Source organism: Schistocerca piceifrons, chromosome 2 (assembly GCF_021461385.2).
Source record: "Schistocerca piceifrons isolate TAMUIC-IGC-003096 chromosome 2, iqSchPice1.1, whole genome shotgun sequence".
NCBI classification, from domain to species: domain Eukaryota; kingdom Metazoa; phylum Arthropoda; class Insecta; order Orthoptera; family Acrididae; genus Schistocerca; species Schistocerca piceifrons.
The window spans coordinates 402,010,848-402,029,902 of record NC_060139.1 but is presented as its reverse complement, the minus strand read 5'-3'; the positions used below and the strand labels follow the sequence as shown (position 1 = coordinate 402,029,902).

Sequence of the window (19,055 nt, the reverse complement as noted above, 5' to 3'; positions counted from 1 at the left end):
AGGTTAACTGGGAAAGAGCTGTCATCTCAAGAGGGAGCTTTCCCCATTTCAGTATTCAGATGATCATGCTTTCTCACCACTGAGACGGAAACTCACTGTCGCTCCAGACGTGGTGGAAAATGGCAAGCATGTGACAGTGGTGATCAACTGTTAAATGTGTGGGCATTTGGCTGTAGATGCAGTCTGGCTCTGGAGCCGCGTCAGGCGCAAATGTCTAGAGCACTGAGAAATTCCCACTCACTGAACAGAGCATTATAAGATTCCAGGTGACGGTGTATTAAATGGTAAAGGAAGTCTTTCTACCCACTGTTTGAGGAAACAAAATGCAGGCTGGTAATTCTCAGATGCAGGGGCTTGAACATAATGAAAAGCAAAATTTTCAGCAACAGCGCCTGGATCAGTGTAGACATCACCACTCACAGATATACTAGGTACACGGATGGGGTACTGGTGTCCATCGAGGCATCGAATCTCTGTGCAAACCTTTGAAAGAGGGATACATGATCCAATGGCAACAACATACCACTCCCAGCATTCTCATTTCTACCATTTCATGAGGTGGCAGGCCTGGCAACACGGCCATTAAAGGCAATGAGGTGCTCCATTGATGGATGTTGCTAATGGTGCTGCAGAGTCCAACTGTGATATCTAGTGGTCAAAAATGAAGATGGAATCGCTGAGTCAGATGCTGATAGAATGGCTGCAGTTGTGACCTGGACAAATACATCAATACCTCCATGTGGTGAGGTGCAAAGGGCGGCAGCAGTGGTGAAAGCTTACCAATCTGTTTTTGAAAGAGCCCATCTGGGTGGACACCCAGGTGAGTGACACCGAGGGAGGGACACAATGATCATTGATGCACAGGTCACCATGGACTCTCCACTGGATGGATGGGAGAAGACCTGGGCTGCAAATGGAAAGATCAATGGCCGAATAAGACCTGCACGCCACACTGAAGTGTGCAGGAAAACCAGTATTCAAGAGGCAAAGATCGAGCACTGCATGCAGGTTTTCAATTTCTTTATGATGGTCAATGGTAATAGTTTCCCCCCACAAAGGATTGTGGGCATGGAAGTTACCCAACAACATAAAGACGGGAGAGGGGGCTTGTAGAGATTCGAGAATTTCTGTGTAAATTCTAGAACCACTCAGCCTACTACCATCTCGAACACATGATATTCTAGATACGGGTGTGGGATGGTAGAATCCTACCTACTGCGCGTCACATATGTTTGTGTGTGCAGGTTTAAAATCAGTCGAGGGAAGAAAGTAGACGCAGTGGTTGAACAGCATCGACAAGTTCCTGCCGGGCAATCCATAGAAGTTTTAGTGCATGTGTAAGGAAGAACTATGGAATTCTTATGCCGTTCTGTGCTTATTGTGCCATTGTCTATTGTTATGTGAAACAAGAACAGTTGAAAAAGTACTCTTGTGGACTCTTGACTCAGCCTTGGTAGAGGCAAGACGTATTTTCATATTCATTTTAAGAAAGTCATGGTAGTCAAGCTAACTTTCTTTTAACTGTAACGCATTTTGTTTCTAATGTTTGATGGTACAAGGTACTTACAGAAAGTTGCATATGTATGTTGAAAGTGCGAATTACGTTGTGCATGAAAGTCAAATACATTGTTAACTGACAAAAAGGAAAGTTTGTATGTCAACTCACTTTATAAGTAGAAAGAGGCTTAAAAGTTCCTATACCTAGCTCTATTCATCTAAGAAGAAGAGATTTTCCAGCAGCTGATTATCCCGTAAAGAAGAGGGGCTGCAAAATTCCAAGTAAGTCACCTCGTAAATAAGTGGAATGTGGTTTGGGGAAATACATCAGTATAACCCACACCCACACTGACACTTTGAGTCATCAGAATGTTAGAGGCTGAAGAAACAGTGCACACAATGTGTTCTGTTATACTGCATCGTCAGGAGGGAGATACACATCACAGAGGGCAAATTCCGGAGATATCTTCACATGAATAGCCACAGTCTCCAAAGCTATATTGAGTGGTACATGTTTCCTATAGACAAAGTCCAAAAAGTACGTGCAAACACCACCCAACAACACCTTTTCATAGTCAATGTGATTCTTAAAAAGGCCCAACAGCTGCACAGGATAGGGGTTCACATTGCTGAGAAACAAGTTTCATTGAGGGTGATGCAAAAAGCAGGGGACATGCACAAAAAACATTGCACCTCAGCCAAATGGCAGAAAAAAGCACTACATTTCCACTGGAGGTTTACATTATCAGTATCCTGTGGGGGTGTGAAGGAACCTAGGAGGCAGGTTGTGCTTCAGGGTCGCCTGTTGCCGTTGGTTGTGAAAATACACCATTAATACACATTTGTTCCGAATCAGAGTGTGTGGGTGGGTTCGGGACCATACATACAGAGGCACAGGGGCCACCAGAATATCCATCTTTTTGTGGACTATTTCTTGTCCTTATTGTCCTTAGATGATTTACACTACTGAAAGGGCTTGTCTGCTACAGATTCTAGGACAGAAGAGGAATGAGAAGTCCTATGACCTGCAATCTGTGGCTCATTCGGCCACCTGGTTGCAGGTCAGCAAAGTCCTCGGAAAGGAGCATCCCGAACGACCCTTTCCTGGTACGGGATGCCAGAAGAGGACAGTGCTTCTCCAGCAGGGGGCTGAGGACTGACTCCCAAAGGGGGTGTGGGGGAAACAATGGGAGTCAGATCACCAAATACCAGGAGAACAATTGTTGTCGAGCAGCTATGAGGGACAGACTAGAAGACATGTAGGGCGATTGCACTGTCACTGAAGAGGATGATGTCATCGTAGCAGTAGCGTACGTCATCGTCATACATGTAGTATGTAGACAAATGTACTTTTCTTCTTGGCCTTTTGATATATGATGTGGTCAAGGGCTTGTATTCCTTGATTTTCTTTTCTCGATTGAAAATGGTGCCATGCTGCTGAACAGAGAGAGGATGAATGGTGCTCCCTGCAGGTGACACAGATGGGGGGGAGGGGCACATGGAGCATTTGTGTACTACAGATGGCCACAATCCAGACAGATGAGGCTGGCATTGCAATGAGAAGACAGGTCCAAGTTGCACGCATTTGTAGTATTGAATGCGAGAAGGAATATATGGTCTGACATTACAGAAATATACCATCACCTTGAACTTCTCTTACAACGTGTCACCTTCAAAGCTAAAGATGAAGGTTCCAGTATTACCCACTCTTTTGTCTTTTGGTCCCCACTGGATACAACGAACATAATGCACACCTGATTGCTCCACACAAGCAGCAAGGATATCTCGCTGGACACTGATACCCTGTACCACATTTATCTTTTATGAGGGGTTATAGAGACAGGAATGTTGTCCAGCTTGTTGCAAGCAAGCAGCAGCTGAGACCGAGCAGGGGGAGGGGGGGGGGACTATTTTAACCAGAACAGAGCAAATTTTAATTTTTGAAATAACTTCCACTTCCCCAAACCTGTCCTCAAGGTCTTCAACAACAAAAAATAATGGGTTTGCAGTCAAAATGGAATTCTCATTTGTCCTAGATCAAACCAAGTATTTGGCAGGGGGGACTATTTCTCACCTTGTCTCTGAGCCCTATGTTACTCTCATAATGTAGCCAAGGAAAGGAACATTTTGGAGTCATACTTCTCTGCCTAGTAATAAGTCTTAGCTTCAAAAGTGACTGCTGGGGGCATGTTTGCTTCATATGAGAACGTTCCGCAATGGTACCACCTACTCCGAATGACAGCTCTACCCATAGATGCCATCAAGCCTGGCCAGTAAACCATTGATCTGAGTCCTTGTGCCCCAGCCGTGACTGGCACATACTTCTTGGCTTTCATGGGGAGATTCCACTAACAGTGTGATCCGTGTGTGCTCACCACTGTGCTTGTACTTGATGACTCTCCCCACAACAGAATGATTACCATGCTGTGTTTGGGTGTAGTACGGTTCCAAGAACTAAGGGTGCAAAGAGAGAAAGGCACAAAAGGTGGAATATACACTGTGCCAGGTGGCCTTTCCCTGCATGATCCACCATTTTGTAAAATTTAGAAAAGAAGTAGCAAGTCAGACACAACAAAGGGACCACATAATTATAATGAAAAGGTGTATAAGGCTGGAAGGTAAGAAAATGAATGTCCAAAACACAAACCAGATTCAAGCACAATTGGCACCAAGAAGACTGCTAATGGAAAAGTAGAGAGGAAAAAAAGAATATGAGAAAAACAGACCTGCAGCACGGAAACAGAAATAGCGCTGCAAGGGCTGGGGCCCTGTGGTGGCCAAGGACATACTCACAAAAGAGATGTGAGCCCCTGGGGGGAGACACTCAAGTGACTATACACAGGATACGAATGTACAGGAAACATTTCTTAAGCAAATAAATACACTGATCTGTATAAAAAATAGTGCAATCTACAATTGTAAATAGATCTGGCAATGATGTCTAGCCTACTGTAATGTGGCCAAAGTAAGTTAATTTTCTTTCATCTGACTTTGTAAAATTTGAGGTGCATACACATTGGTGTCCCCCCCCCCCCCCCCCCCCCCCCCACACACACACACATGGAATCACACCCACTTCACCAAAGCTTGAGTACACTGCTTTGAGAAAGTCACACACTAAACTGTGCTCCATCTGATTTAGGTTGATGCCAGCCAGAATTATTCTAGTGTCATGACACTATAGTATAAATCTATCTTCCATACATGTCATTTGTAAATAACTTTCCAAAATGAGTGCCACAGCACCAAACATTACAATACAGAAATTCCTTGCCTTGGATGAAGCTATGGAAAGGTATCCACTCCTTTATAAATTTCTAACAGAGATGCAAATTATGAATGAAAACTGATACATTATACTTATCAAAATTAATTTTCATTTTAAGTTGACACCAAAGTATTAAAGGAGAAAACAAAATATTTGTTACCTTAACTTGTGATGCTTGCCCAAATCTATATGGCTGAGACAGGCCCACTTGTAGCTGTGCAATGTGGAAAGATGAATAAATTCCTACGACTTCCAATTTACCATCACTGATGTTCTGAGAAGGCACTGTTTCATCTGCTAGAAATATGGGAGAAAGGCTGTGTTGTACATTTTGGTGAACCACAAACAGAAAGAGTTAAAAATTGTACAGGAATTTCAAGATAATATTTTAGCTCGATCCTGTAAGAAAAAGCACATACGAAGAGGATTAACTGCAATGAGTTTCAGAGTTTTAAGTTTGGTTGTACAATAAATAACATATGAATTACAAATATACTTTTACGTGCATGTAGATTCACAAGTGCCTAGTAGTAATAGTTCTACTCATCTATAGATCTCTTCTACAAGGACACTGAACATGCCTTGGTATTACAATTTAAGGACAACAAAAATAAAGAAATCCACATGTACTGATACTTACATACTTATAGGTCTAGTATAAATACAAAATTGAATAGAGGTAATGCATGGGAAGGTTTAATAATAAATAGGAAAATGGGAATGTGGGTAAGCTACTATGAACAGCATAGTGAAAGCATTACCATAGCCCAGGTAGACAAAAAGCCAGCACACAACACAGTATCACAAGTTTATATGTCAACTAGATCCACAGATGATGAAGAGATTGAAGAAATGTATGTTGTGATAAAAGAAATTATTCAGGTAGTTAAGGATGATGAAAATTTAATTGTGATGGGGGAGTAGAATTCAATGGTAAGTAAAGGACGGGAAGGAAAAACTATAGGTGAATATGGACTTGGGGAAAGGAATGAAAGAGGAAGTCGCCTGGCAGAATTTTGCACAAAGCATAATTTAATCATCATTAATCCTTGGTTTAAGAATCATGTGGAAGAGACCTGGAGACATTAGGAGCTTTTGACTATAAAATGGGAACACAGAGATTTAGGAACCAGGCATTGAAAAGCAAGACTTTTCAGGTGCAGATGTGGTCTCTGACCACAATTTATTGGTTATGAACTGTAGACAAAACTAAAGAAATCGCAAAAAGGTAGGAAATTAAGGAGATGGAACCTGGATAATTTGAAACAACGAGAGATTGCTGAGTGTTTCAGAGGGAAGATAAGGCGACAATTTATTATAACAGGGGAAAGGAATGCAATAGACAACAAATGAGTAGCTTTGAGAGATGAAATAGTGAAGGCAGTAGAGGATCAAAAAGGTAAAGAGACAAGGTCTAGTTAAAACCCTTGGATAACACAGGAGATATTGAATTTAACTGATGAAAAGAGAACATACAAAAATAAAAATGCAGCAAATGAAGCTGGTAAAATGGAATATTAATGTCTAAAAAATGAGATTGACAGGAAGTACAAAATGGCTTAGCAGGAATGCCCAGAGGACAAATGTAAGGATTTAGAAATGTATTTCACTCAGGGAAAGATAGATACTGCCAACACGAAAATTAAAGAGGCCTTTGGAGAAAAGTGACACAGCTGCAGAAATATCAAGAGTTCAGATGGAAAACCAGCACTAATCAAAGAAGGGAAAGCTGGAAGGTGGAAGGAGTACATAGAGGGTCTATACAACGGAGATGAACTTGAAGGCAGTATTACAGAAATGGAAGAGGATGTAGATGAAGATGAGATCAGAGGTATCATACTGCGAAAAGAATTTGACAGAGCAGTGAAAGACCTCATTTGCATCTGCATCTACATCTACACAAATACTCTGCTAATCACACTTAAGTGCCTGGCAGTAGGTTCACCGAACCATCTTCACAATAATTCTCTGTTATTCCGCTCTTGAGCAGCATGTGGAAAATTGAACACTTATATCTTTACGTGCGAACTCTGATTTCCCTTAATTTATGATGATGATTGTTTTTCCTTATGTAGGTTGGCGTCAACAAAATATTTTTGCATTCGGAGGAGAAAGATGGTGATTGAAATTTTGAGAGAAGATCTTGCGATAGCAAGAAATGCCTTTGTTTTAATGATGTCCATCCTATTTTTCAATAACACAAAATGTGCTGCCCTTCTTTGAACTCTTGTGATGTACTCCATTAATCCTATCTGGTAAGGATTCCACACTCACACCAGTACTCCAAAAGAGGATGGACAAGCATAATGATGGCAGTCTTCTTAGTAGATCTGTTGCATCTTCTAAGAATTCTGCCAATAAAATCCAATCTTTGGTTCACCTTCTCCACAACATTTTTCTGTGCATTCTTTCAAATTTAAGTAGTTTGTAATCTTAATTCTTTGGCATTTAGTTGTACTGATGGCATTTAGATTTGAATGATTTATTGTGTAACTGATGTATAATGGATTCCTTTTAGCACTTGTGGTGTCACAAGGCTTAGGCCTGTCCCACCCCTCATTAAATCTACCAAGACTTATACGAATAATTGTAAGAACAGTTATTATTATTACGTTCTTTAAGTTTGTTTTTGGGTTTTCAGAAATAGTGGGAAGAAAGTTTATTTATGTTGCAGATAACGTGGAAGACGTTGCCCAACGATCACCACGAAAGTTCAACGTAGCGGCAAGTGGGCAAGGAATAAAATGAATGCTGCAAACTACCGCAAGCTATGGAAGAGCCTGGGCTGCAAGGGCGTCGAGCTTCCTAGGTCGTTGTTTGACAACATCAAAGGAAGAGATATTCTGCTTTCTCTTTGTAAACAGATCGATCGGGTCTTGAAAGGCTTATGTAAAACGTATAGGCGGGTGACACATTAGGTGGGACTGGATGCCTGTAATACTTCCACAGTTATTAAAAAATTGTTAAGCGGCAAAACCAATAGTTCATCATTTACATAGCTAAAAACTAGTAAAAATATAGGAAAGGAAGAGTTGCAGCGTCAGAATGAAAAGTGATATATCGCTCAGCAATGAAGAAGGATGTAAACAGCAGGTGTTACGTTGTGAAAACAAAAATAGTAAGTCTGTAATTAAGCATAAAGCCACGTAACACTGCACACTCATATGGATGACATCACACTTTTCATTATTTAGGGTTAATTGCTAATTTTCGCACCATACAGATATTTCTTATAAACCATTTTGCAATTTGTTTTGATCTTCTGATTACTTTACAAGACGATTAACGACAGCATCACCTGCAAACAATCTAAGACGGTTGTGGCCTCTCTGACAGGATTTCATGAGTCCTGTCCCATAAATGAGACAATATTCCATAAGCACGAAATTGCATTACAAGCCGCTAGTGAGGTACAGTCTCAAAAGCTTCCTGGAAATCTAGAAACACAGAATCAATTGCAAATCCCTTGTTGACAGCACTCAAAACTTTGTGTGAATAAAGGGGTAGTTGTGTTTCAAAAGAGCAATGTTTCCTAAATCCATGTTGAACAGTCTGTTCTCTTCAAGGTAATTCTTATGGTTCAAACGCAATATATGTTCCAAATTGCTGCTGTTCATCAATGTTAATAATATGGGCCTATAATTTAGTGGATTACTCCTATTGCCTTTCTTGAATATTGGTGTGAGCTGTGCAGCTTTCCAATCTTTGTGTATGGATCTTTTGTCGAACGAGTGGTCGTATATGATCGTTAAGTATGGAGCTATTGCATCATCATACTCTGAAAGGAACCTAATTGGTCTACAGTCTGGATCGGAAGACTTGCTTTCATTAAGTGATTTAAGTTGCTTCGCTACTCCGTGGATATCTATTTCTAAGTTACTCATGTTGTCAGCTGTTCTCGATTTGAGGTTTGGAATATATACTTCATCTTCTTTGGTGTAGGAATTTCGAACCTTTGTAAAAGATCGCCAATCATGGGGATTTTGCATTCGTTTAAATTTCTCATGCATTTTTCGTTGTTCCTGCAACAGTGTTCTGACCTGTTTTGTGTATCATGTGGGACCAATTTCACCTTTTGTTAACTTATTTGGCATAAATCTCTCAATTGCTGTCAATTATATTTCTTTGAATTCAAGACACATTTGGTCTACAGTTACATTGTTTATTTGGAAGTACTGGAGATTCTCTCTCAGGAAGGCATAAAGCAAATTTTTATCTGCTTTTTTGAATAAATATATTTTTCGTTTATTTTTGTTGGATTTGGGAGTTATAAAATTGAGTCCGTCTATGACCAACATGTATTCACTAACCTCTGTATCACTTTTGATGCTCCTTATGGGCTCCATATTATTTGTTGCTAAGAGGTCCAGTGTGTTTCTACAACTATTTACTGTTCATGTGGGCTCAAGAACTAAAAGCTTGAAATAATTTTCAGAGAAAGTGCGCAGCACAATTTTGGATTTAAACATGTATTTGTGCCAACATATCGAGGGTAAATTGAAGTCATTAACAACTATGGTTGCATGAATCTGGCACGTATTTGAAATTAGACACAAGTTTTCTCTGAAGCTTTCAGCAATTGTAACATCTGAGTTGGGAGGTCAGTAAAAGGATCCAATTATTATTTCATTGTGATTGCCAAGAATGACCTCTACCCAAACTAACTCACAAGAACTACCTAGTTCAGTTCTGCTACAAGATAAAACCCCTTCTAACAGCAATAAACATGGCACCACCAGTTGTATTTAGCCTGTCCTTTCTGAACACTGTTAGATCCTTTGCAAAAATTTCAGCTGCACTTAACCCGGGTTTTAGCCATCTTTCAGTGCCTATAATGATTTGTTTTTCTATTAGAGATTGGAGCTCTGGTACTTTGCCAACACAGCTATGACAATTTACAACTGTTATATTGATAGTTCCTATATCTAGGTTCTTCATCTGTTTGTCCTGCACCCTTTGAGACTGAAGACCTTTTTGTGTTTCCACGAGACCCTCTAACCTAAAAAACTGCCCAGCCCATGCCACACAGCCCCCGTAACCCCTTGTAGCCACCTCCTGCAAGTAGTGAACTCCTTGCCTATTTAGTAGAACCAAAAACGCCACCTCCCTATGGCGCAAGTGAAGGAATCTGCAGTGTACACGGTCACAGAACCATGTGATCCTCTGGTTGAGACCCTCGAATCGGTTCTGTCCCAGAGGTCTGCAATCGGTCCTGTCGACTATACTGCAAATGGTGATATCTGCTCAAAACCAGGGAGAATCTCTTTAATCCAAAGTGGCATACATCACTGGTACCGGCATGAGCCACCGCCTGCAGTTAGCTGCACCCTGTGCTCTCTTCATGGCATCCAGAAGGACCCGTTCCACATCTGGAAACACTCCACCCAGTATGCCCACAGAGGGCACACTGACTTTTTCTCTCCTTGGCAGCCATATTTCTAAGGGGACCCATAACACACCTAACATTAAAGCCAATAATCCCACCCTCTATGACTGCTCAGATATTGGAGACTGAGAGGTTTCCTCTGAAACAGGACAAGCAACTACATCTGGCTGAGGGACAGTGTCAACTACAGACAGCACCGGGAACCTGTTTGCTACACTTGGGAGGCCTTATGTTCGGCCGCCCAAAGAAGTCTGCCGCACCCTGAGGTGATCTCCCACTCGAACATGGGTGAGGTGTCAATTTCAATGTGAGCAGTAACTGGGCTGACCACTGGTACAGACTGATCAGTTGACTCATGGGTCATGCTGATGTGTGTTGGATCCCCACAGCTGGCCACAACAGTGATGCCCATGCACTGCAGCCTCAAGCTGTGTAATTGACGTCAACACAGCTTGGAGCTGAGAGCAAAGTGTCAACAACTTGGCTTGTATTCACACACAGCAAACACAGACCCAATCTATACTAAAGACCATGAACTACTACACTACATAGGCAAACAAAGGACTATTGACATGGGCTGCAGACCTCTACTGGAGACACTGATGAAAACATATGAACTGTGTCTAATACATCAGATCAACACACATACATTCAAAAACTAAACTAACAAAGCATGCAGGTGAGGCTAAATAATTTGCTACTTGTTAGGAACTAGTCAAATGTCACAAAATCGGTTACTTCCCCACTGCTGCTCTATCTTGGCTGGCAGCTGCTGCCTGACCTAAGTCTAAACAAGGCACCGGGAGTAGATGACATTCCATCAGAACTACTGACAGTAGTAGTGAGCCAGCCATGACAAAACTCTTCCATCTTGTGTACAAAATGTATGAGATAGGCAAAATACCCTCAGACTTCAAGAATAATGTAATAATTTGAATTCCAAAGAAAGAAGATGCTGACAGATGGGAATATGACCGAACTATCGGTCTGATAAGTCATGGCTGCAAAATACTAACACAAATTCTTTACAGAAGAATAGAAAAACTGGTACAACATGCCCTTGTTGAAGATTTGGATTCCAGAGAAATGTGGGAACATGCAAGGCAGTACTGACCCTAGAACTTATCTTAGAATATAGGTTAAGGAAAGGCAAACATACGTTTGTGGCATTTGGAGACTTCAAGAAATCTTCTGACAATGTTAACTGGAGTACTCTCCTAGAAGTTCTGAAGGTACCAGGGTTAAAATACAATGTGCACAAGGCTATTTACAACTTGTACAGAAAACAGACAACTGTTATAGGAGTTAAGGGGCATGAAAAGGATGCAGTGGTTGAGAAAGGAGTGAGACAGCATTGCATCTTATTACCGACATTATTCAATCTGTACATTGAGCAGGGGGGAGGTGGTGGGGTGGGGGGTGGGGGAAGAGAGGATTGGTTTAGGAATTAAAGTTAAGGGAGAAGAAACGAAAACTTTGAGGTTTTCCAATGACATAGTAATTATATCAGAGGCAGCAAAGGACTTAGAAGAGCAGTTGAACGGACTGGACAGTGTCTTGAAAGTGGGATACAAGACGAACATTAACAAAAGCAAAATAAGAGTAATCGAGTGTAGTTACGTTAAATCAGTTGATGCTGAGGGAATCTGATTAAGAAATGAGTCACTAAAAGTAGTAAATGAGTTTTGGTATTTGGGCAGAAAAATAACTGCTCATGGCAGAAGTAGGAAGGATATAAAATGTAGACTGGCAATGGCAAGAAAAGTGTTTCTAAAGAAGAGAAATTTTCTAACAATGAATATAGATTTAAATGTTAGGAAGTCTTTCCTGAAAGTATTTGTATGGAGAGTAGACATGTGCGAAAGTGAAACATGGAGGATAAACAGTTTAGACAAAAAGAGAGCAGCATCTTTACAAATGTGGTGCTACAGAAGCATGTGCAGATCATGTAGCTAATGAGGAGGTACTGAATGAAACTGAGAAGAAAAGAAATTTGAAGCACAACCTGACTAGAAGAAGGTGTCGGTTGATAGGACACATTCTGATGATCAAGGAATCACCAATTTAGTATTGGAGGGAAGCATGGGGGTAAATATCATAGAGGGAGACCATGAGATGAATACAGTAAACACATTCAGAAAGATGAAGAGGCTTGTACAGGATAGAGTAGCATGGAGAGTGCATCAGACCAATATTCAGACAGAAGATGTCAACAACAACAACAACAAAGTTTATCTTTACAGATTGATCACTTGAAAATGGCTGTAGAGGACAAAATCAGCTGATTGTGTTAGATATGTTCATTTTTGCTTAGTAAATACAGCCATGCAAAGGAAAAAAGTATCACTTAATAATTCTTCTCGCACATTTCTCAAATTAATGCTGTCTTCAACAACAGAAATGTTTCATAAAAATCTGTGATAATTAAGCTTATGCTACATCCTTTCTACAGATTCACTCATAGCCTTCATTACGCATTCAGTATCCACTGTTGGATAAATGTCCCCTCTAGAATTTTTCCTAATTTTTTTTTTTTTAGCTATACACATTCCATTGGTTGTTTTCTAATGTCATTTGCCCACGTCATCACTTTTATCTTTTTTTATATGTTGAAATGAAACAAACTACTTCCTTTGTTCTTACATTCTCCTGGTTTAATGTCCTTCCTGTCTCCATTTCATTTCATTTGAATCATAAACACGCCTCCAATTCCAGTGTGTCTCGTAATCTGTCTTATTGTTGCTTGCCCTTGTAATCACCAACATTAAACTCTGAATTCCTCTCTGAACCACCCTAGTTATCGAACAGTTTGCACATTAATGAGAACGCTTTGCTTCCATACATCCAAACTGATTATACACACTGATTGTAGATTGCAAGCTTTTTCCTAACTTTTTAGCTATACACGTACTTGTTGCTATCGGCTGTGTCTTAGCTACAGATCTGATGGTTAGTTTTGATGTGAAGTTTCTATTCATGAACGTACCACCAGTGTCAGACATGGTGACCATCTTAGAGGAAAGTGTGGTACCTGACATCTACAAACTAGTGTGCCACTGTTTAACAACCACCCATTTAAGGTGGAAAGGGGAAATTTATGAATAGATGGATGGTGTAGCTATGGGTTCCCCATCTCGCCTGTTGGAGCAAACATCTTCATGGAGGCATTTGAAGAAACAGCTCTCTGGCCCTCACCATTATGCCCTGATTGCTGGCTCTGATATGTTGATGATGGCTTCATCATCTAGTCAAGTGGAAAGGAGGAACTACAGCAGTTCCACCAACATCTCAGTCAACAGCATAGTAAAATACAGTTTACTATGGAGATTGAAAAGAATAGGATGCTGCCTTTCCTCGACGTGGAAGTTTACCGTAAACCTGATGATAAACTTGGCCACAGAGTATACAGAAAAGCCACCAGCACAGACAGGTACCTCCACACCTTCTCCCACCATCATCTTACACAGAAGTCCATCCTTCACACTTTAACTGGGAGGACCCACAGGACAAGTGATGACAAACACCTGAAGGCAGAACTATGAAACCTCACATCCATTTTTGTAGCCAATGGTTATGGCAGGAATATAATAGATAAAACATGGTGAAAAAAGATGAAGCCAAAGGGAAGAGCAGATGGCTGCACAGGACATAGCCCTATTACCATATGTACAAGGGGTCACCGAACATTGTAGTGTTTCCAATACTGGTAAGTTTGAAAGAAGCAGTTAGGGAGGAAATCAACAAAATGATTAATAAAAATATAACGTAGCTCCAGCACCTGAATAACCCTTTGGTTGAGGTGAATAAAACTACAGGTAGAGTACGATTAGTGTTAGACGCATGGATGAATAAGCATATAGAGACAGAAAGAGGACAGACCCATTAACATTGATGAATTGTTATCCAAATTTGAGAAAGCAAGGTTTTTCAGCATGATGGACCTGACTGCGGGGTATTGGCAAATTAGGTTACATCCAGAATCAAAGAAGTATACAGCATTTTTGTTTGGTGGTAAATCATACCATTTCAATGCATTGTCATTCAGATTTAATATTTCTGTATCCATATTTATATGTGCGCTGGATGAAGCATTAGGGAGAGATTTCTTGGAGGATTTAATAATATATGTAGATGACATCCTGATAATATCACCTTCTTGGGAAGAACATTGTATAACATTGGGTAAGACCCTGAAAAAATTTAAAGAGAAAGGTATTACGGTGATGCTATCTAAATCATATTCTGCGCATCAAGAGTTTAAGTTTTTAGGGCATATGGTAGGGGTGCAGGGAATTAGACCGGACCCTGAACGCATTAAAGCTATTAAAGAATGTCCACATCCTAGAAATGTAAGACAGCTGAAGGGATTTATAGGTATGGCTGGATACTATCGATGGTACGTAAGAGGGCAAGAAATGAATGACCCGAAAATTTTAAGTGTATTAAGGAAGGGAGTACAATGGATTTGGGATAAAGAGGTGAATGAAGTATCTGAAAATGTCAATATAGCACTTGTTGAGTCACCCATATTACATCATCTGGTTATGGGCGAACCATTTAAAATTTTAACAGATGCATCGGATTATGATATTGCAGCAGAACTTTTCCAAGGAGAGTGGGATCTAAATCACGTAGAACACTGAACCATAGCTTCTGCTAGCCGTAGTCTGAACAAACATGAGTTAAATTACACGGATACTGAAAAAGAACTGTTAGCAATTGTATGAAGTATCGAAAAATTTCAAACATTAATATGTGGTTCAGATATCTACATTTGTACAGACCATCAAGCTTTATCATTTCTAATGAGTTGTCATTTATTACATAGTAGGTTAATGCACTGGATGCTTTTCCTACAGGAATATTATATTAGGATACAATATGTAAAAGGTCCGAGAATATTGTACCGGATGCTTTGTCTACGTTACCCATAGGCACAGAAGAATTAAAATGCATGGAAGGACCCGGTGTTATATTTGCAATTAATGTTATGTGATTAAAACATTTGAACATCAGATTACAAGAGATGGCTCAGAGAATAATGGAAAATATCCATCATTATCCCTATTTTACAGAAATGTTTTGTATGTGTATCCGAAATTCCTTACCTCCTAATCAAGTAGGAAAATGGAAAATTATAGGTCACAATTTGTTTTGAAAGACAGTGTGACATCGCAACAATGGCGTTTGTGCATTCCTAAGGTAATGGAAGATGCACTTGTGGGGTATGTTCATACAGGATATGGACACTTCGGAATAAAAAAATTTATAGCTCATATGAATAATTTTTATTATTTTAAGAAGCTAGGGCATAAAGTAGCATTTTTAATTAGAACTTGTGAAATCTGTCAGAAGGTGAAAGAGAATAATACTCGTGTTAAGTACAAAATGTATTGGTTATCCCTAAGTTCTCACAGCAGCAGATTTTTTTGGACCAATTCAAAAAGGAAAGGGAGGAATGTCATACATTTTGGTTATCATACAGTGTTGGTCAAAATATGTTAAACAATACACAAACAAAAGAGCAAATACCCAAACAGTTATACATTGTTTACAATAATACTTTCTGGAGGTAGGTAAACCAAAACGGTTTCTTACTGGTAATGGACCACAGTTCGTGAGTAAGGAATTTTAAAAAAGTTCCTAGCTTGGGAAGGTATTCATCAAGCATTAATATCCAACTACAACCTGTCCTTGAATCCATGTGAAAGAGTTATGAAAGAAACTGGGAAATTATGCTGTACTTACTGCCATGAAAAACATACTTTATGGGCGACGAAAATTAAAGACTTTGAACTTATTCTAAATGAATTACCACATTTGTCAACAGGGGTTATCACCTTTAGAAGTAACAGGCAAATCTTTTGTAGAAGAACCTCTCATTAAATATTTTAGTGGGCCTGAACAACCAAGCGTCAATTATGAATTGAACCAGGAAATCATTTCTAAGAATTTAGTTGAGGAGGCCCAGCAGAGGGTGAGTAAGCGTAATGAGAAAGCTGTAGAACCTCAGAACAAGGTCAATGACCTAGTTCTTATAAAGCAATATCTTCAAATCTCTGCCATGAAGAAAGAAACACAGAAGTTTTTCCAAAAATACGAAGCACCATATCCCGAGTACAAACGGTAATCCATCCCAAGACGTTATTTTTAGTGGATCCTACAACTGGATCAGAAAAGGGAAACTACAATGTGAAAGACGTAAAGTTTTATTTCCCCCAGGGATGTTAACATTCTTAGTTAATGGGCAGAGTGCCGAACATCAGGTCCCTGAGTTGTTTTTGGTGTTTCTTCAGTAATAATTTTTCTGCACTGAATTCCCACAAAATTCATAAACTATTCTATCATTCCACACTTAGAGGTACTGGAAAGAACCATACCAGTGAGAATTTGTGATTACGTCATCCAAAATTGCTCATGGTAAGAGATTTTCTTGTTCCAGTCAGTTAGATGTCCTGACTTTGCTCGGCTGCAGGATGAGGTTGAAATTTGTACACATGTTGTCTCCGATCTCAGTAATTTGGCACAGCCTTGGGACATGGTATATTACGTGCCTGGTCAGTTCTTATCTCCCTCGGTCATGGGAATACTATTCTCGGACTGTAATATAGTCAAGCCAGCTTTTGCCTTTTTTGCTCTACACGAGGTTTCCGTCCTGGCTGAGCTGGCCTTAGGACAACCGCGTTATTCTTTGACAGGTGTACCACCATAATCAGACCAGAGTTCACATTTATATTTCCTAATGCATATTTGTCTTAATGAACAGAAGTGAATATTATGTTAGCAGAACATATAATATTGGATGACTAATTAAATAATGACGATACTATAGCATACAATTTTCTACTTTGTACAAAATATTTTATACCTTTTATGAGATATGATGTTGATGGGAGGGTTTGTATCAGTTTGAAAGGGGTGGGTACTGAGATAACAGCAAGGTTTACAAGAACACATAAATCACAACCAACACAAAACACACACCACACCTTTCAAACAACCTTCCTGAACAAGTGTGACTGATTCAGCATCATTTGCCATTCCCATAGGGTTGCTAAGATTTCCTTCAGGGACCTCAAGGGTGAAGGTGGGAATGTCCATTCTGTAGGAGACGATTTAACATCAAACCTCTTCTTGCTTCTCACTCAAGTACCTGCGAGGTAGGGACCCTGGGGAAGGGGCGTGGAAAGGGTTTCCAGTCTTTGGGGCTATCTTCTTTCTGTTCCTCAATCTTAGCAACCACTTCTATTTATTTCCTATCTTACTTCTCATTTGAGGAACTATCTATTTTTTCCCTCTTTCCATATTCACATACTTCTATCACAGAAGTCTTTCCTACTTTTATTTATTTTTTATTTATTTATTTATTGTTCCGTGGGACCAAATTAAGGAGAAGTCTCCTTGGTCATGGAACGAGTCAATACATGAAATTATAACACGATATTAGAAACAGATAAAATGAAATATAAAAAAACACATTCAGGTGACAAGTCGTACGTTTAAATGAAGAAAATCAACAATGTAACACTGGAATTTGCTTAATTTTTTAGCTCTTCCAGGAGCTCCTCGACAGAATAGAAGGAGTGAGCCATGAGGAAACTCTTCAGTTTAGACTTAAAAGAGTTTGGGCTACTGCTAAGATTTTAGAGTTCTTGTGGTAGCTTATTGAAAATGGATGCAGCCGAATACTGCACTCCTTTCTGCACAAGAGTCAAGGAAGTGCATTCTACATGCAGATTTGATTTCTGCCTAGTATTAACTGATTGAAAGCTGCTAACTCTTGGGAATAGGCTAATATTGCTAATAACAAACGACATTAAAGAAAATATATACCGTGAGGGCAATGTCAGAATTCCCAGATTTTTGAATAGGGGTCGACAAGGCGTTCTCGAACTTACACCACATATAGCTCGAACAGCCCGTTTTTGAGCCAAAAATACCCTTTTTGAATCAGAAGAATTACCCCAAAAAATAATACCATATGACATAAGTGTATGAAAATATGCAAAGTAGACTACTTTTCGTGTTGAAGTGTCCCTTATTTCAGATACTGTTCTAATGGTAAATAAAGCAGCATTTAGCTTCTGAACAAGATACTGGACATGGGCTTTCCACAACAGCTTACTATCTATCCGAACGCCTAGGAACTTGAACTGTTCCGTCTCACTTATAATATGCCTATTCTGTCTGATCAAAATATTGGTTCTTGTTGAATTGTGAGTTAGAAACTGTAAAAACTGAGTCTTACTGTGATTTAGCATCAAATTATTTTCCACAAGCCACGAACTTATTTCATGAACTACATTATTTGTTACTGTTTCAATATTACACACAAGATCCTTCACTATCAAGCTGGTGTCATCAGCAAACAGAAATATTTTTGAATCACCTGTAATACTAGAAGGCATATCATTTATATAAATAAGAAACAGCAGTGGCCCCAGCACCGACCCTTGGGGAACGCCCCACTTACCAGTGCCCCATTGGGACTGAACATCACTACCACTCTCAATATTGCGGAGAATTACCCTCTGCTTTCTGTTCTTAAAGTAAGAGGCGAACCAATTGTAAGCTGCTCCCCTTACCCCATAATGGTCCAACTTCTGCAGTAATATTTTGTGGTCAACACAGTCAAAAGCCTTCGTTAAATCAAAGAAAACACCTAGCGTTCACAACCTTTTATTTAATCCATCCAAAACCTCACAGAGAAAAGAGAATATAGCATTTTCAGTTGTTAAACCATTTCTAAAACCAAACTGAACATTTGACAGCAAATTATGTGAATTTAAATGCTCCAGTAACCTTGTATATACAACCTTCTCGATAACTTTAGCAAACACCAATGGCATAGAAATAGGTCTAAAATTGTCAGCATTATCAATGTCTCCCTTTTTATAAAGTGGC

At 39.7% G+C, this 19,055-nt stretch overlaps 1 protein-coding gene across 8 annotated transcripts in view; it reads right to left on the bottom strand.

Annotated features, from left to right (window-relative positions):
* Positions 1-19,055, bottom strand: part of LOC124777348 (diacylglycerol kinase epsilon) — a 197,903-nt gene that overhangs the window by 11,044 nt on the left and 167,804 nt on the right. For 7 of the 8 annotated variants that reach the window (XM_047252717.1, XM_047252715.1, XM_047252716.1 and 4 more), the window contains one exon: positions 4,926-5,062. In XM_047252717.1, coding sequence (XP_047108673.1) covers positions 4,926-5,062 — 137 coding nt within the window. The remainder of the gene's footprint in view (positions 1-4,925; positions 5,063-19,055) is intronic. The other variant, XM_047252718.1, reaches the window with a different exon arrangement.